Here is a 27,720-nt window from a genome sequence, read left to right on the forward strand (position 1 = left end):
ACTGGGATGACTTCCCTGGGGCGCACAGACCACCGCAGAGCAGAACTGTGGCACAGATCCTCAGAAACCGTGACAGTTCAGAGCATGGACATCTGTGATTGTAGCTGGTCTCCTGGACTTCCTCCACAACCTGTGGCCATGGTATGACCCCAGGGATGGCAAAAGGATGTGAAGTGAGATAAGAGAAATGGAGACAAGCCACCTTCACTACTGAGATTTGTTTCTGTTTAGTTGTGGGACTGCCCCATGAGGAAAAGCTGGCTCAGAGAGATGTTTGTGAAAGTCCGCTACCACCACTTGGTGTCATTGGTGTCCCAGGCTTAGTGAAGTGCTCCCTGTCCTGCTCATTCACACAGGACTGGCTCTCCTGCTAAGCCCTCAGCAAAGACATCAGGCCCCAGGTTGCTGTGGTCCTTCCTCCAAGGTGTCTTGAGACCTCCCTTCCATAGAAGACCAATAAACCAGACAGTGAGGAAGGGAGAGAAAGAGGCAGAAAGGAAATCAGGTTGCCATCAGGAAGCAAAACAATCTTAGTCTCCTAAACACCTTGCAAATCCTGATTTAGGATCCTGCCAACTGCACCAATTTGTCGCAGAATGAGTGATTTAGATCACTTCAAGAATCACCGTCAAAGGTATTAGCAAAAGTGGTTTTAATATGATGTTGTAAAAGCATGACTTAACAAAGTTCCATGGCAAGGTTCACTCTATTACTTACTACATGGAAGAAACAAACAAAGGAAAATCGAGTTAGAATCAAGCTAGAATGATTTGCACAGAGTCTGAAGATGCAAAAGGTTAAGGGAGACCCTCCCGCTGAGTCACGAGGTTCAGAGTAGACCCCCTTGCTTTCTAAACTCCTGATGGACCTTAGGTGTGGCTAGGTCCAATCTTAATCTCAGACTTGGACAACGACTTATGTCTAATAGAATTAGCTACATGGTTTTCATTTGTACTAATTCAGCATGTTATCTGTCACTTACCGAGGACCCATTGCGAATAAGGGGTGTCTCCCTTAGGATCTCTTAGTCTCAGGTGAGGAATCTCAAATCTTGAGAGGCATCCCTGCTCAAGGGGAGAGTCACCTGCCATGCAGTCCAGCTGCAATTTAGAGAGCTGGAACTGGACTCATCCAAAGATCTGTCATTGGTAAGAGGAATCTCTCCTTGAGGAGCAACCTTGAGAGGTGTCCCAGCTCAAGGGGAGATCACCACCATGCAGCCACACTGCCTAGCAGGGAGAGCTCAAAGAAGGCTTGCTTAGTCTGTCATATTTATGGGGTAAAGTGGTTGGCTTGTAGTCAAATTGCATACAATGGGAAAGGTATGCATGAGACTCCTTGTCCCCACAAATTTGTTCCTTGATAAATTAGTCTTGGAAAAACCACCCACTATTCAGGTGTTAGTCGCATGATCGGTGTTCCAAGCTCGTATGCATCGATGCTCACTGGGTCACTCTGTTCCTTTGTGGACTTCCTACAAGAGTTCTTGGCCCGGCTACAGCTCAGGCCTTTACCTCCTTTGGAGCCTGTACCAAACCATTGCTAGTTTGGTTAAGGGGGGTGTCAAGTGCATCTGTCACATATGGACACCAAAACCTGACCTGACCAAGGTAAACCCAACCAGTACAGAGGCTGAAACAGCCTGAGGAAGCAAGTGTTCAGAGCTTGGCACTCCTATTGTCTTGAAAATTATTTCCGGGTCGCAGGGAGCAGGGCATTCTAGTGCAGAGGAGCCAAAGTTAAATGCAGTGTAGGGTTGCAAACCATCCAGATGCTCCATCAAGGATACAGAGGCCTTTTCCCCATGACAGGACTTAACAGCTCACTGCAAAGCACTTGCAGCATGGAAAGAGGGGAGGGATACCAATGACACAGAAGGATCTCATGTAATGGCAAACCGTGGACAGAAAGGATGTGTATCCTGAATCCAGCACCGGTGCCTTCAAAATAGTCCAGCCCCATCATCTGTGCTCAGGTGGCCAGCTTTCCTTGTTCAGCTGTAGGGACTGAGAATGGCGTCTCCTGGGAGGTGAAGAGAAGGGTGATCTAAGCCATGTACCCACTTGCCCCCGAACTCACCCCAAGCATGGCAGAAGCACTTTGGAAAACATGGGTATGGGACCCTGTGGTAAAGCATTTCATTGCATCAGGTCCTTGGCTTCCAGCTGAGGCCCCTAAGAAGGGAATCAGCTAGAGATGATCAGGAAATGTGCTCCAGTAGACAGTAAGAGGCCTGGCAGAGATCTGGTACCCCTGTGGGAAACCCAGCAGTTCAGAAAATGGCTCCATCTCACCCTGGAGCTGGCAAAAGCTCCCCAGTTTCACTTGGAAATGAGAGGGAGCCAAACTCCCCTCATCACACCACACAGACATTGCCATCCAGCCTGTTCTCACTGCTCTAGTCTTTATGGGAAACTCTTCTCCTGACCCTCTTTCTCAGCCCAGGAGATGCCTTCTGGAGTATGAAATTAGTCCAGTGTTGCTTGTCCCAAGCCAGATCTTCCCACAAGGGACATGCTCACCCTGACCACAAGCAAATGCCTTGTTCTGGACTTGGGTGGACTGTGCATAAGCAACTACAACAAGGACATCATGGAACATGGTGTCCTGAAATCCTGCAATTTCTCCTGCTGTGAATAACCTGAGGAAAGAGGCACAAGTGCTTGACTGTGTTGGGAGAATCACAGTTCTCTGCCTGCCCAGTCTGGGACATCTCAGGGCTGTGCCTGTCCTAAGGTCCCCTATGTGACCCTGCTCAGACAGATATTCTTACTGTGTATGTGCTGCAAATGTTGCTGCTTGAGGCTAGAGAGATGGACCATCCCAGCTACAGACCCATAAAGCCTTTTTTAAGGGCTTTCTTTGCAGCACGTGTTCCTGGCAGACATGAGATGTTGGTCTTCAATGAAGGAAAACAGTTCTAGAGCAGCAGGGACAAAATCAGCCATGGGGCTGGATGAGAGCCTGCCTGTGACAGGACTCCAAAAATCAACAGGATGATGGAGTGCAGGGAGAGGAAGTCTAACACAATCTCACTTCCATTTTCTATTAGTTATGATGCATTTTTAACCTCCATATGGTGCTGAGAACCAGCCAAGGACTGTAATAGGAATAAGGCATTAATATATTAATTGGTTCTTCAAGCTCATGGTGTATAAAATATAGTGAGCAGGCTAAATGTGACATAGCACTGGGAAATTGCTTTGCGCTGATAACAGCTCCTGGAGCACGTGTTCCCACTGTGCTGCAGAGAGGAAGGTGCCATTAACCAGCTGCTACCAAGTCCACCTGCCAACCTTTGGACTCTTTGCACAACACTGAGACTGTGCCAGGAGTTGTAGAGCTGGCAGAATGGCTGTGTAATTGATGGGTTTTATAAAATGGATATAGATTGGTACTGCAACATTGAGGTGTTCTCCCTGTGTGGGAAGCCAGTTAAAGCGGTAATTCAGGCAAGTCCCCTTCCTGAAGCAGTAGGCAGAGGTAGATACAGTAAGACCCCTTCCTATTCCAGGTAGGATCTAGAAAGGGTGAACTTAGGACACTCCTTTCTTTCCATTTCCAGCTCTCAGTGGTCTTGGCATCCCTCATCCTCTGATGTGCCAGGGAAGACGTTTGCCTCCAGGTGGTAATCTGCACACGTTCTGGCTGTTCTCAAGCCAAAACCTGTTGCAGAAACTGGTCCAGGGTGGTGGCACTGACAAGGGAGCCACCAGCCTTCAGCATGCCCTCAACAGAGCAGCTCCAGCCTGGCCGTGCTGCTGGTATGGAGGGCAGCAACCTGCTCCAGGACCTGGATGCAAATGCCATGGGAAGAGAAGGGCTAAGAGAGCTCCCAGCAGGGCAGGAGGACTCATGGGGGTACACATCTGGGACCTGGGCCAAGGTGGACTCTGTTCCTCTTGCCTGGGAACATCCAGGTGGCAGCGCTAAACCTCAAAGACCAGATCCATTCATGAAGGGCCAGCTTCCCAATTACCTCACCTGCCATGTGCCCTTTCTCTGGAAGGGTGTGAGACACGCGCCCTGAAAGGTTTTAGGGAACCAGCTCTGCTGAGAGGGCTGTGAGACTATGATAGGAGGAACAGGGCCACCAGATTAATATAAATACTAGTGGGAGAACCTCTGAAGGTCACTAGTTCAACCTCTTACTCACAGCAGGACTGTCACCAACTGCAAGACACTATCCCAAGGTGGGACAGGACCACTGGGTGGGAAGAGCTCTGCACCCCTGTCCTGGTTTCAGCTGGGATATAGTTAACTGTCTTCCTAGTAGCTGGTACAGTGCTATGTTTTGAGTTCAGTATGTGAAGAATGTTGATAACACTGATGTTTTCAGTTGTTGCTCAGTAGTGTTTAGACCAGAGTCAAGGATTTTTCAGCTTCTCATGCCCAGCCAGGGCACCTGACCCAAATTGGCCAACAGTGTATTCCATACCATGTGACGTCCCATCTAGTTTAGGAACTGGGAAGTGGGGGGGCAGGGATTCGCCGCTGGGGGACTGGCTGGGTGTCGGTCGGCGGGTGGTGAGCAATTGCCCTGCACATCATTTGTACATTCCAATCCTTTTATTACTACTGTTGTCATTTTATTAGTGTTATCATTATCATTATTAGTTTCTTCTTTTCTGTTCTATTAAATCGTTCTTATCTCAACCCAGGAGTTTTACTTCTTTTCCTGATTTTCTCCCCCATCCCACTGGATGGGGGGGGAGTGAGTGAGCGGCTGCGTGGTGCTTAGTTGCTGGCTGGGGTTAAACCACGACAACCCCATAAGCCCTTGTGACACCTAAAGCTGGTACAGAACATGCACGGGAGACCCAGCCAACCTCAGATCTGCCTTGGATATCTTCCACCACAATGTTTGTCCTCCTGCTCCAAGATATGCAAGCTCATCCCCAGCAGGAGGTGGTCCAAGTCCAAGTGGAGGGAGTCTGAGTTTATAAGAGGTCCTTGGAGGCCTCTGGGACAGCGAGGGGGTCTTGCAAGATCAAAACTGGTTGGAAGGTGGTTCCACAAGCCCTACAAAAATCTGAGCTAGTTCCAGCTGGATTGAACAATTTGTTGCACGTAAGCTAAGGCAACCCCATCTCTGCTTGCAGACTACCTTGACTCTATAGATTATTTCTTTTTAACATTAAGCAAGTAGTGGGTTGTAATTTATCTTATGATATTTCTGCGCACACACTGCAAAGCAGCCCTTGGGTTTTTCCACTGCTTTTCAGACAGATGTATGACTTCTTATTACACCATGTGCTATTGGCATTTCTGCCTGGATGGAAGAAAGAGATATTAAAATGATCTTCTATCCACAGCCAGGATATGGGGTGCAGAGTGCTTGTGTGTGCTCACAGACCGGCATCACAGTCCAAGGTAAGGTAGCATTGTTCTATGCATTAATTTCAAGTCTGGCAGGGAGACACTAGACACAGGAGCTCCATGGAAAAAGGTGTATCACTTTAATTAGGCCTCTAACAACAAGGATTACAAGAGAAAGCTTCTCTCTAAGTTGCAGCCTGCGACGAAAGTGCTAATTACTAAGGAGTGTGTCATTAACAAGCCCCAGCAGAGCCTGGAAAAGCTCAACTCACTCATAGTTACGTAAAACTGGCAGGAATGGCTGTTATCTATGAGGACAGGGTTTCCCAAGCTGGGATGGTAAAACACTTGATGAGATGTGTCCCAAAGTCTAATGCACTTCCCGACACTCATGCCAGGACAGCAGAGCTCTGTTGGATGAGCAGGGCCCTGAGGCTGGAGAGGCAATCTGGGAGCTGGCAACCCCACTTGCTCTTTAGTGGAGAGACAACATCTCTAACATAGATGCAAGATGGGAAGTGATGTCCTCCCCGTCTCCTCTGTTCTCCCAGGGCATCAAGGTACCCTCTCAGACCCTCCCGCACTCCCTCCCTGTATCCCCCTGCTGCAGCAGCTGTTGCAGAGCTGCAACACTGGGATCAGGGCAGCCTGGAAGGGGCATTTGGGATCTGTGCAACAGGAAAGAAGGACTGGACCTGCAGCCCCTCATCCAGGCTGGGCAATTCCAGCAAGGGGCATGATGCTTGGGAAGGAACAGGGACTGGCCCCAGCCCCACATTGGGGTATCCTCTTTGCCATCACAGGCACTGGTCTCAGTGCCCATAGGGTCAAACATGAGGTCTTTGGGTGGGATGGAGGTATTTGGGAGGGCAATGGGGCAGCTGGGTTTCTGTCCCCTTGGTCTCTGAGAGCACATGGAAAGCTGCAACAGCACTGGCAGGAGCTGAAAGCCTCTTTGGGGCTGGGAGCAAAGATGATCAAGGAGCTCTTCCTGGCATGTGCCTCTGAAGGTCCAGGCAATAGGAGACTTGTTCCTCTCCTACATGATGGCTCTTGGAAGGAGCAGAGGGCTGAACACTCAACACAATTTCTGGATGAGGATTTCCTCAAAGTGTGGCTGAACCCCCTTCTGTTTCAGTTCCCACTAGGATGATGGGTGGCTCCTGCTGAGCTCTGCCTCCACCTCCTGGGAGCTCTATCAATTGACCCTGCGCTGTCTCCATCATGAGATACTAAACCCAGCTTGCTGGGCAGTGTAGTGGGCAGCAACACTTTCCTGTTCTGTCATGGTTTAAGCCCAGCCAGCAACTAAGCACCACACAGCTGCTTGCTCACTTCCCCTCCACCCAGTGGGTGGAGGGGAAGAATAAAAAAAAAAAAATAATTAAAATTCGTGGGTTGAGATAAGAACAGTTTAATAGAACAGAAAGGAAGACAATAATAATGATAATAATAACAATAATAAAATGACAATAATAATAATGAGAAAAGAATTGGAATATACAAAACAAGTGATGCACAATGCAATTGCTCACCACTCGCTGACCAATGCCCAGTTAGTTCCTGAGCAGCAATCCCCTCCCAGGCCAACACCCCTAGTTTATATACTGGGCATGATGTCACCTGCTGTGGAATATCCCTTTGGCCAGTTTGGGTCAGCTGCCCTGGCTGTGTCCCCTCCCAGCTTCTTGTGCCCTTCCAGCCTTCTTGCTGGCTGGGCATGAGAAGCTGAAAACCCCTTGACTTAGTATAAACACTACTTAGCAACAACTGAAAACATCAGTGTGTTATCAACATTCTTCTCCTACTGAACCCAAACCATAACACTATACCAGCTACTAGAAAGAAAATTAACTCTATCTCAGACAAAACCAGGACAGTATTCACCCTTTATTCTATACCATGTATGTCATGCTCAGGTCCCATACTTTCTAATACATCCCAAATAATCACCATCACCTTTCCTGTCTTTTGAGAGGCAGATATATGTGTGTGCGTGTGTGTGTGTGTATATATATATATATATATACACACACACACAGAGATATCATTTCCCTTAGTCTATGGGCCATCCCTATAAAATGTCTATTGAGTTCATTCAGTCCCTGACTTTGGGCTCCATCTGTCATACCAGTCTTTCTGGGCAGGAGGGATGGTGCGAAGTCTGCTCAGTCAGCAGAACAGGATCGGGCTTTGGTGTGGTGCAGTGAGGAGGTGACATTGGGTGCAGCAGGAGGGTGGTGTGTAATGTTGGATTGTTGCATGTGAGTTTTGCTGATCACTCTTGGCTCGCCAGGCAATGAATCAACCATCTAAGGAATCAGGGAGTCTCAGTGCAATATTGCTGCTGGTGCACCGTTGTGGTAGTAATTGGCACTTGTTCTTCAGCCCTTAGCAACCCCACAATTGAAGGGTCTTGAGAGAAACCAGGCAGGGTAGACAGCTGTTTAATTCCCTCCGTCTGCAAGGCAGCTATACCGAAAGCCTACTGATACCCCTTCGGGTCCTTAAAATACACTCTCCTGAGGTAGTCTATGCCAAGGATGCACGGAGCCTCTGGACCAGTCACGATGGGGTGTTTCTGCCATTCATTCCCAGTTAGGCTTACTTCAGCCTCCAATACAGTTAACTGTTGGGATTCCCCTGTCACACCAGAAATACAGATGGGTTCTGCCTCTTTACAACTTGATGGCATTAGAGTGCACTGTGCGCCGGTGTCTACTAGAGCCTTATACTCCTGTGGGTCTGACGTGCCAGGCCATCAAATCCACACAGTCCAATAAACCTGATTGTCCCTTTCCTCTACCTGGCTGGAGGCAGGGCCCCACTAATCCTGGTCAGAGGATCCATTACTCACTTCTTGTAAAACTGACTTATAAGTCCCTTCAAGAGGATCAGCCCTTCTACTCTGTTTGGCAACTGGAGTGGCATTTTTCCTGGAAGAATCCCTTTTGTGGTGTTTTTTTCCTTGCAACTCAAGTACCCGTGCATCTAGGACTGAGGTAGGTTTTCCATCCCACTTCCTCATGTCCTCTCTGTGGTCACATAGGTAAAACCACAGGGTACCCCATGGTGTGTTCAGTCTATATGCTCTCTCCTGAGCAGAGGAATGGTCACTCCTAATAGCTGAGATACTGCTCTGTACAGGTGGGGAGTATGGCTTTTCTATCAGTTTGATCAGTTTTTCAGACTTTTTGTGCAGTTTTTCCACTGACAAGATGCAGGCTTTTAAGGAGGAAGAGAGATTTTCTTTGTATGGCCGGAGTTGGTGAGCCTTTTCATCCACCATCAGTGCCTCTTCGTCTTTCCAGGTCAGTACTGCCAATGGGTTGGCATATGACAATGGTGTGCTCCGTACAAACTTCTGCCACATGGGTCATGTGCATTGGACTTCGTCTGGATCTCTGGGTAATTGTGTTGTCCAGGTCATAATAAATCATCTCTAGCACAGCTAATTCCCTCAGGTACTGGGTGCCTCTCTCCATAGTGGTCCACTTGTCTGGTTGACATATAACATCTTCCTTGAAGAGGTACCTTTCCTTCATGCTTGACAGGAGTCACCTCCAGAGGCTGAGGGCTTGTGTCCCTTTTCCAATTGCCCTGTCAATGCCACCTTCCCTGGAAAGCGATCCCAGCTGCTTGGCTTCCATACCCTCTAATTCCAGGCTACTAGCCCCATTGTCCCAGCATCGGAGCAGCCAGGTGATAATGTGTTCACCTGGATGACAGCTGAAATCTTTTTGCATATCCTGCGGCTCACTCAGGGATAAGGATTGGGTGATTACCTCTGGTTCTGCCTCTTCCTCCTGTTCTCATGATGACCCTGGTTCATCTTCCTCTTTTGCTAAGTGATTTTTTTGTATATTTCTTCTTCTGTATGGGGGCAACTGGTACTGGTTGGTTTGCTGGTTGAGCTGCAGTGCTGGTCACGGGGGTTGGAGTAACCACAGTGCCTGTCATTTTGTTGTCAGATCCAGAGACCTTCTCTTCCCCTTTAGGGTACTGAAGAGTGTTGAACAGGGCTCGATAGGCATGGGCCAGGCCCCAGCATGTTGCAGTGATTTGTGTCTCTCTGGAATTGCCAGGGTGACAGCATACTTTTTCCAAATATTTTACTAGTTTTTCCAGATTCTGCACTTGTTCTGGGGTGAAGTTCCAAAACACTGGAGGTGCCCACTGTCCTAGGTACTGGCCCATACTATCCCACACACCCTGCCACTCATAATTATCCAGCCTTAGGGCAGATCTCTGGGTTATACTCTTAAATAGTTGTTTAACCCTAAACAAGACCTGAACTACATTCAGGAACATGCTAGTTCCTAGCAATAGGACCATGCTGGCTTCAACATCCCAAGGATAGTAAAAATTTTCAAAAGCTATTGTAATTAGCCTGGAGGAGAAGAAGGTGAAGAAAGGTGTCTTGCCCATAGATTGGCTTTCCGAGGAGAAAAGGTAAAGGGTGTAATTATTAATAGCTTCCCACAGATGGCTCCCGAAGTACAGAGGTGACGACAATGCTGAGTACAAACACCGGATTAGTCCCATGACCAATAATTTTATCATACCATAAGCCAGTGTTACACAGTACATCAAAGCAAAAACCTTAATCCACCTCCCACGGATGATAAGCAGCAGCACAGGGACTGTATACAGCAAGTGAGGCGATACACAACTTTAAGAGCAAGCACCACAACTCTAAGAGCCAATAAATCAACATTGTGACCAGCGACTATTAAACTAATATAATGAATGCTTGTAACAAATTCATTTTAACACACTCTGGTCAGATCTGTCATTATCTCAACCCTTTGTGCCCTATGTTGGGTGTCAAAAAGGACTGTCGTGGTTTAACCCCAGCCAGCAACTAAGCACCACGCAGCCGCTCTCTCACTTCCCCCCTGCCTAGTGGAATGGGAGAGAGAATCAGGGTAAAAAAAAAGTAAAACCCGTGGGTTGAGATAAGAACAGTTTAATAGAACAGAAAGGAAGACAATAATAATGATAATAATAACAATAATAAAATGACAATAATAATAATGATAAAAGAATTGGAATATACAAAACAAGTGATGCACAATGCAATTGCTCACCACCTGCCAACCAATGCCCAATTAGTTCCCAAGCAGCAATCCCCTCCCAGGCCAACTCCTTCCAGTTTACATACTGGACATGAATGTACAAAATGGACTAGAATGTACAAAACAAGTGATGCACAATGCAATTGCTCACCACTCACTGACTGATGCCCAGTTAGTTCCCAAGCAGAGGTCCCCCCCAGGCCAACTCCCTCAGTTTATATACTGGGCATGACATCACATGGTATAGAATACCCCTTTGGCCAGTTTGGGTCAGCTGCCCTGGCTGTGTCCCCTCCCAGCTTCTTGTGCCCTTCCAGCCTTCTTGCTGGCTGGGCATGAGAAGCTGAAAACCCCTTGACTTAGTATAAACACTACTTAGCAACAACTGAAAACATCAGTGTGTTATCAACATTCTTCTCCTACTGAACCCAAACCATAACACTATACCAGCTACTAGAAAGAAAATTAACTCTATCACAGCTGAAACCAGGACACCTTCTCTCAAAATCTTTAAGTAACTTCCAAGCAGAGCTGGAAAAATAGATCCTTCTTGCAAATATACCTAGAGACAAACCATTGTCACAGCACTCTGAACCTCTCTGCTCAGCTAGTTGGAAACTGGCCAGAGGGGGTTCCCTTCATCCTTCCTCCTGTCCCTCCCTTCAAGCTGCTCCATCATGGGTCATTCAGCTGTTGCAAAGAAACCTGGGCAAGGAGCTGCATCCAAGTGTCAGGATGGGACACTGGATGGGCTCCATTGCAGCAGAGCCCCAGCCTGACCCCAGCTGCAGCATCCTCCATGCCAGGGACCAGGACAGAGGGGCGATGGAGACAGCTAATGGGGCAGGGTGACACCTGGACACAAACACATGTCTGTCACCCTGGCACTAATGGGTCAGGCGGAAATCCTCTGAGCAAAGGGTCGCCTTTTGGAGCTCCTGCTCCATCCCCAAAACTGCCTCCCTGCCCAGGCATGTCCCCACGCTTTCCCCGCCTTGGTTCCCGGCACTGTGGGAGATGGCAGGCGGCTCATCCAACACTGTGTGGCTGCTTGCGCAAGAGGTGATGGGTGCTGCTCCCCTCCCCTCCACCTCCCTCAGGTGATCTGGATCAGGTGACTCATCCCTAATCACCCCATCCATCGCTTGCAAGTGAGTGAAACAGAAGCTGCCCCAAAAAAGAGGGCTGCCCAAGCAAGGGCAGGGTGCTGATGGTGGGAGCAGCACCCTGAGCATGAGGCTGCCAGCTCCTGGCGAGCAAGAACAAGTCCCCAGACCTGTTCCCTGGAAACTGTCCAATGAAGTACATACCTTTACTACCTGCAGAAATACCCAGAAAATTAAAAAAAGAGGAAAAAAACTCCAAACCCCAGTTATCATCATGGCCTCAGGCTTCCTGTAGGACCTCTTCGTGGATGCAGAGTGCTGGGTGAGGGGTAAATCTAGCAGTTTTCCCACATTTGCCAGCCCACAACCCCATCAGTACCCCAGGGAAGTGGAGCATCCCCCACCACTATTACACCCCATTTCCATCACTGCTTGGCACAGATAAAGGAACCAGAGCAGCCCTATGAACTCCCCCGATGTCCTTACACACAAAGGACTGTGTTGCTGAACACCTCCTTTAGAGAATGTGGGAAACTTTGTCCCCCCCACTTTAATTTTTGGCAGTAGAGCATCTCCCCAAAATACATGACTGTGATGCTCATCTGAACAGCACAAAACCCACAGCGCCTCAATCTCTTCCCTAGGCAAACACCATATGTTGGTTTGGCCACACCAGTGCAGAGTCCATCCCTCCACTACCTCTCCCAGCTCCAGGAAGTGCAACGGGTAATGGTCTAACCCCTGGCCAGATCACTCCTCATCCTGCGTACCACTCACATGGTTGCATCTTCCCTATGTTAATTAATGTCAGCCTGCCAATTACCAGGCACCTCCTCAGTTATCCCTCTCCCACACTGGAGGGAGAGGTATTTCCACCTTTCCAAGAGGTCCAAAGCCCCATGTGTGTCCACGCGATCACCCTTGAGGATCTGTGCCATTTGCTGTGAAGTCCATGTCTCCATCCACTTTTTGCAGACGCTGCCAGTGCTGGAGCTGATGCCACATCCCCAACACTGCCTGCACCAGCATACACCTCTGCAGCACAGCTCTGCACACGCATTTCCCAGCCACATCACTCTTACCACCCTTCATTTAATTTTTTTAAACAACCCCTGGGGAGTGATTCAGTGTTCAGACTGGGTAGCACCAGTCTGGGACTTGAGGGGAAATAGCAAAGTCTTTGCGCAGAAATGCCTTTATTTCCTGCTGGGCATGAATTAAAACTTGTTTTTACCTCCCTCTGCCAAGGGGGTGGGAAGCATAGCTTTTCAGGGCACCCAGCCAGGCCATCCGCTGGGATGCAGAAAGAAATACCAGGGGATGGCAGTAATTGTGCCAGCTTCGGAGGGAAGCCCCCCACATGTGGGTCAGGAGAGTGTTTCTGCCACGCTGGGACCTCTCAACATCAATGCAATCTGCTTCAGCCAACCAAAATGCCAAAGAATGAGAGCAAACCCCGAAAGCTTGAATTTCCATGATCTCCACTCTGTGGCCAGGTTAGTAACCTGAGCACCTTCTGCATAATGGGGCTGGGAGCCCCTCTAGATCTGTGCCTCTCTGCTGGTCTGCCTCACCAGCCACTGTGTCACCTTGCCCAGTGACTGACAGGTTGTCCAGGACCTTCCCAGGTAACCTCCCCCAGGGGACGGAGTCAGGAGCAGGGTCAATGAAGACACCATGCAGCCACAACCCATGCTCGATGACCTCAGCTGGGATGCTTCACTGGGCAGTGCAGGTGAGGGCTTTGAAGGCTTCTTCTGTTCTCCCCGGCAGGCTCCTGAGGAGCCTGGCAGCCCCAGGGTCTTTGTGCCGTAAGGAAGAGCTGGACTTTTCACCACTCTGCAGGAAAAGTCAAGGAAAAGAAGGCAAAACCCCCCCAGGATCACTCACCTCTGCAATGCTACATGGTACCACGCTAGCCCGTAGCTCCCTTGCCTGCCCTCGGGCTCAGCAGGAGTGCCAGAGGGGGCTGATCAGCCCTGGCTAAGGCTGGACAATCCAGCCACCTCTGGAGGCGGGCACCACAAAAAACACTGCGAGAAATACAACCCTGACACACTGGGCTGGCTTCTTGCCCACAGCCTGGGGAGGCAGCCTGGGCAGGGAGGAAGCATCCCGGAGTACGCTGCAGCTCTTCACGGCAGCCAGCCCTCGGGATCGGCCGCGGTGGAGGTAGGCTTGGCGCGGGGAAAAGGGGCACGGGTGTTTCTGCAGCCACTACTGGGATGGTCCCTGCTCCTGGGGGATGCCAAGCAGCCCTTTCCTAGCAGAAAAGTGCCTTGGCCAAGTGCTGTGGCAAAAAACCACGGCCAGATTTCTAAGCAATATCCCTCTACTCACCATGGCACGGCATTGCCTCCAGCTGGCTCCTGGGACAAAGGGTTGGCAGGTGGTGGTTAGCACCCTGCTGCCAGGGATGGGCAGTTTCCATGTCCCCTCTGGGTTACTCCTGTTTCCTTGGATGGCGAGGAGTTACCTCCGTCTGGGGCTCAGTGAGGAGCATCCCGACGGGGCGCAGCCTGCATTTGTGCGGTGATTCACCAAGCACCCCAAGCTCAAGAACTGCAAGCGGGAGCATTGCAGCAGATGGCCCGGAGACTCCAAATCTGCTTTGCTCTGGGATGTACCCTGGGGAGATGAAGGGCCTCTGTGGGAGATGCTTGAGTATACACCTGTATGTGGGACTGCAATGTGCACGGGCACTGGAGACACACGCACAGCTATGCCCAGGATAAGCAGCGCTCTGGCAAGTGGGCAGGAGATGACCCTGCGGAGAAGGCTGGGTGGGGTGGAAGTGTGGAGTTGATTTTTCTCCCTGATGTCTCTCTGGGTGCTGATTTCCAGCCACCCAGAGCAGCAGGATGACGCTGTGGAACGGCTCCTTCCCCTTCTACCCCGGCACCAATGCGTGCTTCCCCTTCGACACTACCCGGGCCATCATCATCTCTGTCTTCCTCTCCATGTTGGCCACTTTTATCATCATCCTGCCAGGGATCCGAGGCAGGGGGGTAAGTGGCGCTCAGCCCGCTGGTCCCTGCCCTGTGTATCCCACATGCCTCCCCCTTCCCAGCCTTGAAAACAGACTTGGGGAGCAAACATGCCTACAGGTTCATGGCCAGGGGTCTGGGATCCCTAGCAAGCCGTGGGGGTGATCTCCAGCCCAACCCAACATGTACCCCCATGCTGGAGACATCAAACTCCACCATCCCAAATTTATGAGGCACCCAGATCTGAGCTTTGCTGGATTTCGCTGTGAGCAAGCCCGAGTGATTTCACAGGAGTGGAAAAACAGGGCGTGGCTCAAAGACCTTGCTCCACCTTCCCTGAAACCCCTGCAAAGGAAGGAGATGCGCACCATGCATGCCCCAGCACTGCTTGCAGGGCAGTGGCCAACAGACCCCACTGCGAGCCCACTGCTCATATGCCGCATGCCTGTCGCATGCTTGGCTTTGCAGCGGGGCTGGCCAAGAGGCATCTCCCCACCAAGGGACACACTGTGAACCCCCAGCTGCTGCTTTTGTCTCCAGCTGTGGCCAGCTGCCAACACATCCAAACACGTGAGGTTTGGATAAGCGTGGAAATCCCAGCTCAGAACTATTAAAGGGAGTGTCTCCATCCTCCTTCCCAGAAAGTGGATGGCACAGCTTTCCCAAATGGACTGTTTTGACCTTCTTGCTCTGCCTGGATCTCCCTGCTGCTTCCCCCACCCCATGGCAGGGATGCCCCAGCCACGTGTACCCCCTGTGCCACCCACTTGCAGAACCTGTGGGGTGACTCCCCAGGGGAGGAACGGGCCCATTTCTCACTGGCTGGCATTTCTAAATGACATGCTTGGTGCTGAGGTCCCCATGGCAAAATCTGACTGAGACCTGTCCTCCACCTCTGCTCACCCCTCGCAGCGACTCTTCTGGTTCCTGCGGGTGGTGATGGCCCTCTTCGTGGGAGCGGTGGTCCTCAGTGAGTACTGGGGTCCTGAGGGGGAAGCTCAAGGATGCCCAAGACACAGGGGATGAAGAAGCAAGGTGAGGGAGGGTGAACAGAGCAGCCAAATGCCAAGTCCAGCCTGCAGGATGAGTTTATGGGGAAGACCAACCCCCATCTGTGTCTGGGACCTGGCTCCAGCAAGTGGTGGGAGGTGCAAGCAGCCATCTGTCTTGTCTCCGAAGGCTGGTGGTCATATGCACAGACCACCTCCAGGGCAGTCACCGAAAGCCCACCGCCAACTGCCAGGAGACCCAAACAAATTGGCAGGTGTTTAGATGAGGATCAGTGCCTGGACAGTGCCCACACATCAGCCCCATTGCCTCTAGGGCTAGGGACTGCACTGGGTCTGGAGAGAAACCAACTCAGGTGGGGCTCTCAGGGTCACAGGTCAGGGTTGATGTTGGGGAAGGATGTACAAAGCTTCTGCTCCTTGGGGCTCACAACTCAGGCCTTGCCCTTGGGATGGGGTAGGTGATGCTCAGGTCATGGTGACCATAATGGCAGGTGCTTCCAACACTAGATGTCTCGCCACCAGGCCATGACTAACCTTTGAAGTCTTCACAGCCATACAGTTCACCAGGGACTGGGAGACCGGCTGGGTGAGAGCCAATACCTCCTACAAGTCCTTCAGCCGTGCCCTGGTGAATGTGGAAATTGGGCTGCACATTGGCCTGGCAGGGGTGAACGTCACACTAGTGGGTGAGTGCTTATCACAGCAGGAGGGGATTGGTTGCAAGTCTGTTAGCTGTGCACCTGGGTACTGGGGCTGTGTGAGCTGGAGCCCCTACACCAGGAAGTCTTGGAGCTGCCTCCAAGGCTGAGAAAGGTCCTTAGTCTTCATCATCTGGCAGGAAAGCCGGTGAATCAGGTCAACGAGACCATCAACTACAATGAGCACTTTGCCTGGAGCTTCGATGCAGACTATGACCACAGCTATAGTGAAGGCCTGGAGAAGGGGCTGCCCAGCCCCATCCTCTATGTGGCAGAGAAGTTCACCATGCAAAGCCCCTGCGGCGTGCACAGGCAGTACCGCATCTCCAGCCACTACGCATCCCTCACCCTGTGGTAAGTTAGAGCAAGAGGTCAGCCCTATCTTTGCTCAGTGGGGAGGTGGAAAGAACCAGGTAGAGCAGAGGGAGCTTGATGGAGCTACTCTCTTCCCTGTAAGGCTATGCCAAAGCCTTGGCTGGTCTCTGGCACCCACCCTTCCGCAGAACCAGGGATGTTCATGCTTCCTGGCCTGCCCATCTCTCCAGAGTGCTCTTCTGTGTCCTCTGCCCTGATGTGCAAAATTGCAGTTGGAGAAAAATTATTCTTCATTTAAATGAAAGCAGATGCAACTATGTGGGGCTTATGGTGCAAGGTCCTCTCCCAAGCAAGATGTGGAGCCCTGATAAGACCAACTGTGGGGGGTTCCTCTTGCATGCCCAAGAGGGCATGAGACCTACTGGTGGGGAGCAGAAGGAACCATCAAGAGGGTGCTTGGAGGCTGTCTTGTGGTGTAAAGCTGAGAGCGCTTGAGTGTGTTGTGACCCTGGAGTCTCAGAGCATCCCCACGTGTCTCAGAGGCTATGGGAAAGGCACTGCAGGGAAGAGTGAGTCTTGCAATTCCCCCTATGGATGTAGGCTCCAGGTCCCTGCCCACATCTCCTTTTTTATTTTCAGAAAAATTAACTAGCCCTGTCCAAACTTTCCTGCTATTGAGACAGAGTATTTCAAGGCAGGGATGTTGGTGTAAACTTATTTTTCATTATTACTCTTGGAATCAGGACAATCTGTTAGGCTCCCCTCCCCAGCCAGCTAAACCCAAACTCCTTGCATAGGGCAGGGCTGGCAGCTGGGTTCACTCCAGGTGCTGAATCAGATGTGGGCACGGCTTGTGCAGTTCTCCAAACAAAGGTCTCCCTTGTTGCCATTCTCCCTTTGAAAAGGCGGGAACTGCCTGGGGGCAGCCAGTTGTGGAGGACCACAAGAGTCAGAGTTAATTTGGAGGAACCTCCAGAGGTTTCTACTCCAGTCCCCTGCCCAGAACAGGGCTGATGTCAAAGCCATATTAAGGTGCTTGGGGCTTTGTGAAATTCAACACAATGTCCCCAGGTGTGGAGATCCCCCTCCACCACTTGCGGGACCTGTCCCACAGCTCCACCATTCATGCAGTTACAGAATCGTTCGGGCTGGAAGGGACATCCTTAGATCAGCCTGTCCAGCCCACCTGCTCAAGCAAGGCCAGCTAGAGCAGGTTGCCCAGGGCTGTATCCCTCCACTGGGATGTGGAGAAGAGACCCTGAGAACAGGTTCCAAGCATGACACTTTCTGCTCAGTTTTGTGGTCCTTCCGCAGGATGGCCTTTTGCACATGGCTCATTTCCATCCTATTGTTCTCCATGCCCATCCTGCTCTACGGTGGCTACATGCTCCTGCTCACTGCCACGCTGATGCTCTTCTCACTGCTCTTCTTCACTGCGAGAAGTGCTCCAAAGTGTCCCATCCAGTTTGGCCCAGCTTCCCTGAAAACAGACTATGGTGGATCCTTTTGGCTGACATTAGTGACAGGTGAGTGTTCACCTTGCTCCTGGGGCTTTTGTTCTCTATCCCTGCAGTGACGATGCTCAGTGATACCCCAACAGCACCTCATCCCTTCTGTCTCCATGGCTGGTCACAGAAAATGATTTTTTTTTAAATGACATACAAGAATTCAGGATAGCATCGTTGAGACTGGGGGGAAAATTGCTGAGCAGCCAGGAGATCTGAATGGCCAAAGTTATCTGTGTGGAGGCGTGCCCAGAGGAGTGCCATGAAAGTCAAGAACTGCAGACTCAGGGAAAGACCTGGCCTGGAAGGACCCTCAGGGTTGTCCCTTCCAGACCTTGCCCAGAGCAGGGCTAACCTCAAAGCCACATCAGCCTTCTTCAGTCTAGTGGTGGATATGCCCATGGCTAGACATCCCCTGTGCCTTTCAGGACCTGCCCCACAGCCTTCCCACTCAGGGGTAGCAATTATTTCCTTTTATCAAACTGGAATTTCCCGTGTTACAACTGTGCACCTCCAAGAAGAGATTGGTTATTTTTCAGTAGCAGAAGATGGCAATTAGGTCCTCCTGTAGACTCCTCTTTTTCAGGCTAAACAATCCCAGTTCCTCCAGCCTTTCACCATACATGGGGGGCTCCAGACCCAACTCTCTTGGCCATCTGCCCCAGTTGATTGACTTCTCTTTTGTACTGGTGAGCCCAAACTGATGGCAGAGTCCAGTTGTGGAGAGGGCAATAACACCTGTTGACCTACTGGCTGATGCCATGAGCCGTTGGCCTCCAACCCCAGATCCAGGTCTGGATGGGTCTGGGACACGGCGGGCAGGAGCTGCTAACGTGTCTCCCTGTGCTGTGCATTGCAGGGCTGCTGTGTCTGCTGCTGGGGCTGGGCATCATCATCCTGAACTCCGTGCAGCCAGAGAAGCTGAAGCTTGTCTTTAACCTGGACGAGGGAAAGGGAGAAGAAGAGGAGCGGTGGGACAAGTCCTCCCTGCCAGCTGAGCCCAGCTCCTCTGCGCAGGATGTGCTGATGGTTCCCCTGGGTGAGCTTTGTGAGGTGACAGCCACCCAGCTGTAAGGCACTGGGGGGACGCAGGGCAAAGCCCAAGGAGACCCCTCCTGAATTCATGCTCCGGTCCAACCCCACCAGGAGCCCAGGCGGTAAGAGAAATGACAAGACCTGGTTGACAAGAATATCCAAGTCTGGAAAGTTGTCTCAAATATGACAGTTTGCCCTCATTGTTTTTTTGCTGTTGTTTTACTCACGAGCGGCTGGAAGAGCTTTTCGGGTGAGCAGAACCCATGACCCATCCCTGGCTGTCAGTTACAGGCACTGGGCTACTGCCCTTCCCTGTAGCCCATCCCCAGCAAACCCTAAGAGTCCTCCCCAAGATACAGAGACTAAACCATAACAAACTGGACAGGAACCAAATAACTGCAGGCACATGTATATGAACCAAAGGAGAAGTAGAGCCCCTGCAACAGCACCCCTACCCTGAAGGCCCTGAGAAGTCCCCTCTGCCCAGGGATGCTCTTCCCATCAGCGGTCAGGAAGAGTGAGACACCCCACAGCTCAAGTTCAATGTAAGTCTGAGAGAAGTGCTGGGCTGTACATTGGGCTGGAAACAGCACAATCGGGGAGTTGGTTGGCTCCTGCTTCTTACAGTGCTTCTAAAGACCCCAAACCACAGCCACTAGCCTGTGAGCAGCCTATGAGTTATTGGCGCTCTCGCAGCCCTCTGAAAGGAAGACAAAACGTTTCAGTGGGAAGGAAAGGAGGAGATGGGAATGGAGGTGCTACAAACAGATCAAATTTTGTTTATTTGGGTTCATGCCCCTGTATGTCTGATGCAACAGGCCAAAGCTTTTCTCCTGGTGAGGATGCTATTGGGGGGAAATCATGCCTAAAAGCAGGAGATGAGGCTGGAGAGTGCCAGATGCGGTGGCAGAAAGGGTGGGAAACCCCCCAGCCTCCTGTGCTTTCAGGGCATGGGGTCTGTCCCACACCAGCCCAAATAACCTGTGGTTGGTTGTAGCATCTTCCCACGATGTCTCCGGACCTGACACATCTGGATACAAGAAAGAGTCAAGAAAGGATCCTCCTTTTCCTGAAGAAATTTTGTTGGTTTAATCTTATGGCTTTTTTCCTGCTGCTTGGCTAGTTAAAGTCCTTTTGAGGCTCTCCTACACCCCTACAGCATGTTGTTCCCCACGACAAGTGTTTCTCAATGGCTACCATGACACGTGCCAGTGAGCCTTGTCCTTTCTTGGGGCACCTTTGCCAGGACAGCTTCCCCCATGGGAATGATGCTGCTGCTAGGGGCTTGCAAGCATTCACCTGCAGATATGCCCCACAGCCCCCTCTTAAGAAACCAGCCCTCAAAAATGCCCGAAGTGTTTCAAAGGAGTGGGTTTTTAATAAAATTTTATTGAAAATAATTCTTGCACATAACAAATCACCTTAGTGCAACACAAATATCATGCAAAAGAAATAACTAACTTAACAGTGAGGGTTTTTTCTCAGAAAGAAAAGAGCCAAAGGACTGAAATTATGTCCTTTGCAATTAATTGGACTGCAGCTGTCCAGATCTCCATATTCAGATATGGCGATCTCCTTGTGCCAGCCTGTGGAGGCCATCAGGCCAGTGGGTTTGGCGCCAGAGCCCATCTTCTGTTTGTAACAACGTAACCTGATGTAATTCATTTCTCACCTTGGCTGGGTTTGACTCCTGTCCTCAGGCTTGCGTTTCGTGGGGAGCCCAGCCAGCCCAACTGTGCTCCAGCTGGATGGGGGTAACTTCATTCTTCCCTCTCCTTTCTTTCTTTCTTGTGGCATCTTTTTGGCCCATGCGAGGCTACAAGTCTCATCACAACATCCTCCCTGCCAAACACATCATACATTTACTCAGTCTTTATTTCTGGAGCAGCTTTTTTACTCTAGCTTGTGCGGCATCCAGCCTGACGGAGTCTGGGTCTGTGCCTGGCTTTCCTAGGTACATCTAAACGTCTACAGTAAATGTCAGTGCTTGGGAAAGAAATGAGCAGGTTTAATCACTGGCTTTTGGAGTCGTGGGTGTTCCCTGTGAGAAATCTCACCAGTAATCTCAGTTTCTGGTGTGGGAACTGGCCATCGGAAACTCACTGCACCAAGCTGTGCCAGAGCATGGAGCAGGAAGGGCATTTCTCCTGGGACAGAGATCCCCAGGTGAGTGTGCAGCTCAAGTTGCTGGAGCTGTAAGGGGCTCCAATTGCAGCTTACTGGCTCTCTGCAAAGCCTGCCCTTTTCCAGAGGGCATGGTCAGGGATATACAGTCTGCAAAGTTACTTCTCAGCAAGAACCGATCCCAACGTGGACTCATGCACTCTTCAAAGGCAGTTCGATAGGGAAGTCGGTCTCTGGGGACATCAAGAAATGTTTGTGCCCTGCCCTTTCGGGCCCACCTTCAGGGAAAGAGTGGGAAAAACTTTATTCTAGATGCTGTTGGGGTTGAGTTTGGAGGGCTGAGAAGAAGACAGTCCTTTGCTCACGAAATGAGGGTTGATGAACACTTCAGTCATGTCCTGGTACTCCTCTACATTGTCCTCATGGAGATCAAAGAAAATTTTCAGTAGGTCCAGGTTGAAGTAGTGCAGTGTGACAACAGTGATCCCAGACACAAAACAGAGCAAGCCTGGAAGACAACGTGCTCTCTGAGAGTGTTCCTGTAAACACCAGCAAACTTCCCACCCCACAACCCTCCTCTGCTGGCCCCCTGCCAGGGGACAATGCCTTCTCTTGTGGAAGATGGCCTTCTACTGTATGAAGTGGCTTCAGCTGCTGTGCTGAGCATCTTAAAACCCAGGCATGGGTCTTAAAACCCAGGCAAGAGATCCTCATCGCCTTGTATTACTGCACCTCAGGGACTAAAAATCCCTCCACCATCCCTTGAGATAGGGATAGTGTTCCCCCTTCTGCCAGCCCTCTCTACATCTCTGCCAGGATCGGCTTTGCCAAGGCACAGGCTGGGGCTCTGGTGGGCTGCACTCCCAGAGCTCTCTCACCTCCATTTCTAGGGGCAAAGCACTAGGACTCTTGCACACCTAGAAGGACAAGGTGGTGTGCCCTCATGTAGCTTCGTGTCCTTACCAATCGCTAGTGTGAGCCAGAAAGATCCCCCATAGCCTATGTGTAGGGTTGCGGTCCCAAACCGGATCAGGCACATGGGGGAGTTCCTCACAGTGGAGAATGAGAGCAACGAAAAGATCATGAAGGCCCCTGTGACCAGGAGCATGTACCCTCCATAGACTAGGACAGGCATGGAGAAGAGCATGTTGGAGATGAGCCAAGTGCAAAAGGCCACCCTGGAGACAAGAGAAGACCAATGGATGAGTTGTGCAAGTGCCACAGACTAGGATTCTCAATGTGAGGATTTCCATGTGGGAGGAAGAATCTGGGCTCTAGGTTGCATTGTGTGAGGCCAAGCAGCTCTGTGGGCAGGCTGGAGTGATCCCTAGCCTCCCAGGCTAAGCAAGCAGATGTGCAACACTCACACTGCTACATCCAGAAGGCAGAAGCCCAGATTTCCTCTTCCCATTGCTCAGCCCACAGACCGTACCAGCCTCAAGGGCGCTATGGCAGCCCACTCAGTGTATCTAGAACATCTCAGCTCCTTGCCCTTCAACCTGCAAGGCAGTGCAGACCCCAGAGAGCAGCACACAGGACTGGGATAATTGCAGGAGCAGGCATAAGTCATTTTCAGGAGCTCTGGACCTGGCTGAGGAGCTGGGTGACAGGGGAAGCCTTCAGCTATGGGCCAGAGGCTCTTGTTCCATGGCATTGCCAGGCCCCTTTCCCAGCTTCCGTGTCCTTGCTGTCAAACCCAGAGCAGGGGGAACAGCACTGCAATGGCCCTTGCCCTCCACAATCCATGGTGGAGGGGACCATCTCCTGACAGCTGTGGACCAGCTCTCCCTCAGCCTAAGTGAGTGACAAGATATTGCTGTGCAGCAGCTCCTGCTAAAGAGTCGAGATCGACCCCACAATGGCAGCATCATCAGCTTTTCCTCATCTGGTCCCAATCCCAGACATTAAATACCCTCACAGATGTGGATGGGAGAGTTCTGCACATGCCCATGGGTCTCTCTGGGCCACCAAGGACAGCAGCTCCAATTCCCTCCATGGGGATGGACCCCTGCCATCATCACCACATCATGGCAAGGATCTTTACCCATTCCTCTCTCTGTGCCCAGCCCTGGTGGAGCTGACTAGCAGAGAGAACCCGGACCTCCCATCTGCTCAGCCCAAGGTGCCTACAGGGCCACCAGTTTGACCCCAGACCTTGCAGAGGTCCCTCCATGCACACGGCTTTCCTCCTGGCAGCATGCAATCAGCATCCATCTCAGAGGCCTAGGGACAAGGTAGCAGAGCCCTTCCCACATCCTTGCATCTCTTCTCCCCACACCAGGAGTGAAAGGCTCACCAGAGAGTGGCTGATGCGTAGTGGCCGGAGATGCGGTACTGCCTGTGCACGCCGCAGGGGCTTTGCATGGTGAACTTCTCTGCCACATAGAGGATGGGGCTGGGCAGCCCCTTCTCCAGGCCTTCACTATAGCTGTGGTCATAGTCTGCATCGAAGCTCCAGGCAAAGTGCTCATTGTAGTTGATGGTCTCGTTGACCTGATTCACTGGGTTTCCTGCCAGAGGGAGAAGACTGAGGTCCTGCTGTGTCCCAGCAGCCTGGGCACTGCCAGCCAGGAGCAGGGGCACCCCAGTGACAGCAGGGTCCCAGGAGCCTCCACGCAGACCAAGGCCACCCACAGATCACTTGGAGACCTCCTGGGGCCATGGCCGCTCCAGAGCTGCAGACGGGGAAATCAGACTCACCCATGAGCGTGATGTTCACCCCTGCCAGGCCGACATGCAGCCCAATGTCCGCGTTCACCAGGGCACGGCTGAAGGACTTGTAGGAGGTGTTTGCCTTCACCCAGCCAGTCTCCCAGTCCCCCGTGAACTGGACAGCTGCCAGGAAAAGTAAAGCTAGGGTTAAAGAGAGGCTGGTCTCAGGCTTTGCTGTGCTTAAGGGGAGGATCACGGGCAAGCACGAATGGTGGCGTTCCCACCATGGCACTGCAAGGGAGTGTAAGGAGGGCAGGAGAGCTGACTCAGCCACCAGGACGTGCCTCAACCAGCTCCCACGCCCTGGCAGAGCTCATGTCCTCCCCTCGTTGAGCATCCACTCCCTCAATCCAGGAGAAGGGGAGCTCAGATCCCCAGGGACAAACCCCATGACCTGATTCCTCCTTGGACATCCTCTCCAGGACTTCCCTGCAAGCTTCCCACCACGGCAAGCACCGCAGCCCCCAGGGACAGACCTTGGAAATGAGCCTGCTCCTCAGCTTTGGGAACAGGGGTGAGTTTCATTCCAAATATTAAGGTCCCTAGATTGTACTGTTACTGAATAGTGAAGATCACTGTCAAACGGAGGCAGTGGAGAGGGGTGGCAAGCTCTGACAGTCATTTCAGCTGGGGGAAAAAGAAAAATTCGAAGCATTTCCAGTATAATTTTTTTTGGAACAAAGTATCCTTTTCTGAAACACTTTCACTTTGTGGTGGGCTTAATTTTCCTGCACTGAAATGAGCTGGAAGTGAAGGTGATGACTTAATCTCAGGCTGAACAAGAAAACATGCCCGAAAATAAGTTCAGCTGCTGAATCAACTTGTGAGGGCACTGATCCAGTAGCAGCTCTGCAGGAACATTTTCTAGCTGCAGGGTCGAGTGTGCCCTGCCGCCGCCAGACAGAAACCCTGAAGCTGGCTTTAAAACAATTAATTCCTCCTGTGTGCTCAAGCAGCGCCCGGCTGCATCCTTGTAACAAGAGCAGCGCTGGATGGCCCTCCAGGGTTGAGCTGGTTAAGGCTGTGGAGCAAGTCCTGACCTCCACCTCTCTGCCATGTCCAGCCTGGCACCAAGTTCCCGGGCAGCTCTGGTGGCATCTCCCAGCACCTGGACATCCCCAGGTGGAGGGTGACCACCACATGCCAGACTGGCCCATGTGTCAGCCAGCAGAGTTCCGCAGCTGGTCACAGCCTGGTTATCTACTTCTATTGCCTGGTTGAATCGGCGGCTGAGTCATTTAGGTTGTGCTTCATCATCCCTCTCCAAGCAGTCTTGTAATCAGCCCAGTCTTTCACATCAGAATTTCTTTGATTTAGGGTCAGGGCTGGTTGCTCTCCCCACCTAGCATCTTCTATCCCCTCTATCCCCCTCTTTTGCTTACACATCCTGTCACCCTGTCTGAGTTGGAAATCCTACAGCCTGGTTTCCACCACCATCCCATTTATTACAGAAGATTTCCTGGTTTCTACTAAATCAAATCCTCTCCTTCATCTCCTCCTGCCTTGCTCCTTGGAAGGTCTTTACCCCCCCCACCCCAACCTCTGCCCTGCCTGTGTTTTATTTCAACCTGCTTTCTCCACAAAACTACAAGGGTCCTCTCATCCTCCAAACATGCCTGGCCGCAGTCCATGCTGCTCAGCCATGCTCCCTCAGGAGCAGGCAGCTCAGGAGGGCTTGCACGATGTGGGACAATAATGGAAGGTCGGTGAGGAGGATTATAAACACACTGGAGTGACTTGCAGCTGCGATGTAGAAAAACACATATATGATACTAACTGTTGTTTAGCCTTGTGTGTTGGACAAGTAGAACATCTGTGTTTAGATAACATAGGCCTGTAAGAGACTTAGAGGCACTCTATTGAACATGCATGAGATTCCTGCCCTGCTGTGGGAAAGAACAAAGCACAGTGGCAAACTGCGCCTCCATGAATCATAGAATGGTTTGGGTTGGAAGGGACCTTAAAGATCATCTAGTTCCCACGCCTCTGCCATGGACAGGGACACCTTCCACTAGACCAGGTTGCTCAAAGCCCCATCCAACCTGGCCTTGAACACTGCCAGGGATGGGGCATCCACAACCTCTCTGGGCAACCTGTTCCAGTGCCTCACTGCCTGGATCCCTGAAATACAGGCAAAACCAGCAGGTTTGGTCATCCTCTAGCAAGGACTGAACTCCACGGTGCCTGTGTCGCCACTTGCGTGCCTCTGCCTGGGTGCTGCTTTGGGGATCCCCCGGGTTGTGAGGTAACAAAAATAAATTTACTCTTCACATTTCATCCGTGGTTTTGTGGTTGTTCCTGCATCCTGCCTGTATTGGCTCACATACACAATTGGAGGAACATGGGGCTGTGCATCCCACCAGAGCTGGGGTTGTTCGAACTCTGTGGTGCCATTACAGCCAGCAAATCTCCCTCTTGATACAGAAGTCACCACTGGCACCTTCAGGTGCTCTCAGCCACCGGTGCCAAGGATGGGGAAGGCCTTTTGGGAAGCTGTCTGACTGCTTTGCAGAGCAGGGGTAGGATAGACCCTGCAACCAGCCTTGGCCAGGCCATGGCTGTGACCACCAGCTCGCATTTCCTGGATGCAGAACCTGCCCCAGGGTTTAATCCTGCCCCCAGACCCACCCTCAAAGGGCTGTGCAGCACTTACCAACAATCACCACTCCCATGACGAGGCTGAGTAGAACCCGGACAGTCCAGTACAGCCTCTGCAGGGAGAGAGGTGGGACATCAGGCAGGAAAGAACAGCCCCTGCTGTCCTCCTGCCTCACCCCGAACCAGCCAGGAGTGTCCCAGCATCTAAAACGTGGGGAGCAGATGCTTATCCCCAGGGAGAGGGGTCACGCACCGCCCGTCCACGGATGCCAGGGATGATGAGCAGGAAGCTGCAAGCAAAAGTTAGGAAGACCACAATCACTATGATGGTGCTGACATCGAACACGAAGGCCTTCCTCTGCTGCGGGTAGAAGGGGTAGACACCATCAAAGAGAGTCATCCTGCACCTCCAGAAGCCTGTGGGAGAGAGGGGGGTGACAGCAGGCACCCTGCACTGCCTCAAGCCTGTGGTGGCCAGCCCCAGCTCAGCTCTGGAACAACCAGCTGCAGGAGGTCCACCTCAAAACTCCCCAGAAGGACAAGGAAATGTGACACTGTAAGGAAACAGGCAGGGTGAAATACTCCCCAACAGAGAAACATCCCACCCAAAAGCTCTCAGTGGAGTAGAGGAGGTGCCTGAGGCAGGGCTCCACCAGCCTGGAGGGATTGTGGCAGCCTGGGGAACCATGAGCCACTGTCCTGCTGCAGCATGAGGAGCAGCCGAAGCGCAGAAACCTGCTGAGCAGCTCCTCCCCAGACAGAGCCGGGTCTTTTCCTCCAGCAGATGCAGCCAGGGCTTTCTGCTTTGTGGCACACCCTTAGAGGAAGTCCACGAGCCGGCAACCACCGGCAGATGCAGCCTTCTTCCAAAATGACGAGGAACTACTGAGAACATTGATTTCACAGTAGCAAAATTATCTCCAGTCAGGGGCCACCATTGCCAAGGGGAACCAAGCCCACCACCCCCTTTTCCACCCCCTCTCCTCAAAGAAGCTTTTCCCCAGGAGCTGCAAAGTACAACCTGGGGAGGGAGGACTGTTCCTGTGCTTGGTCCAGAGGGGCCAGAAGCAAGACCTAGAGCTGGCACGTGTGTCCAAGGAGCACACGAACATCAGAAGCACATCTCAAGGTGAAAGGCAATTGAGTTACATGAGACAACGAAGTGTGTAATTACCATAGATGGCTTTGAACTCCCACCGACACTTCAGTTCTAGCAATTACAGAGCTTCCCCT

The 27,720-nt window shown here is 51.5% G+C and overlaps 2 protein-coding genes across 2 annotated transcripts; one reads left to right on the plus strand and one right to left on the minus strand.

The window, feature by feature from the left end:
• Nucleotides 1-14,364: 14,364 nt before the first annotated feature.
• On the plus strand, nucleotides 14,365-19,937 carry LOC104319518 (dual oxidase maturation factor 1). The gene is made up of 6 exons (XM_069799609.1): nucleotides 14,365-14,511; nucleotides 15,403-15,460; nucleotides 16,052-16,186; nucleotides 16,339-16,552; nucleotides 17,828-18,039; nucleotides 18,878-19,937. The coding sequence occupies exons 1-6, from the start codon at nucleotides 14,365-14,367 to the stop codon at nucleotides 19,090-19,092; spliced, it is 981 nt and encodes a 326-aa protein (XP_069655710.1). The 3' UTR covers nucleotides 19,093-19,937.
• A 974-nt stretch (nucleotides 19,938-20,911) lies between these two features.
• Nucleotides 20,912-26,887, minus strand: DUOXA2 (dual oxidase maturation factor 2). The gene is made up of 6 exons (XM_009921277.2): nucleotides 26,741-26,887; nucleotides 26,543-26,600; nucleotides 23,878-24,012; nucleotides 23,474-23,687; nucleotides 22,141-22,355; nucleotides 20,912-21,685 (listed from the first exon to the last, which is right to left on the minus strand). Exons 1-6 carry the CDS (start codon nucleotides 26,885-26,887, stop codon nucleotides 21,486-21,488), a joined length of 969 nt encoding a protein of 322 aa, XP_009919579.2. The 3' UTR covers nucleotides 20,912-21,485.
• Nucleotides 26,888-27,720: the final 833 nt, after the last annotated feature.

The sequence above is a fragment of the Haliaeetus albicilla genome, chromosome 12, assembly GCF_947461875.1.
Source record: "Haliaeetus albicilla chromosome 12, bHalAlb1.1, whole genome shotgun sequence".
NCBI classification, from domain to species: Eukaryota; Metazoa; Chordata; class Aves; order Accipitriformes; family Accipitridae; genus Haliaeetus; species Haliaeetus albicilla.

Excerpts from the sequence above, each read along its gene's own strand:
- LOC104319518 (XM_069799609.1), top strand. The coding sequence starts at position 14,365 with ATGACGCTGTGGAACGGCTCCTTCCCCTTCTACCCCGGCACCAATGCG. Across the intron at positions 16,187-16,338 it reads GGTGAACGTCACACTAGTGG|GAAAGCCGGTGAATCAGGTC; the intron begins GTGAGTGCTTAT and ends ATCATCTGGCAG. Across the intron at positions 16,553-17,827 it reads TACGCATCCCTCACCCTGTG|GATGGCCTTTTGCACATGGC; the intron begins GTAAGTTAGAGC and ends GTCCTTCCGCAG.
- DUOXA2 (XM_009921277.2), bottom strand. The coding sequence starts at position 26,887 with ATGACTCTCTTTGATGGTGTCTACCCCTTCTACCCGCAGCAGAGGAAG. Across the intron at positions 23,688-23,877 it reads GGTGAACATCACGCTCATGG|GAAACCCAGTGAATCAGGTC; the intron begins GTGAGTCTGATT and ends TCCCTCTGGCAG. Across the intron at positions 22,356-23,473 it reads TACGCATCAGCCACTCTCTG|GGTGGCCTTTTGCACTTGGC; the intron begins GTGAGCCTTTCA and ends TCTTGTCTCCAG.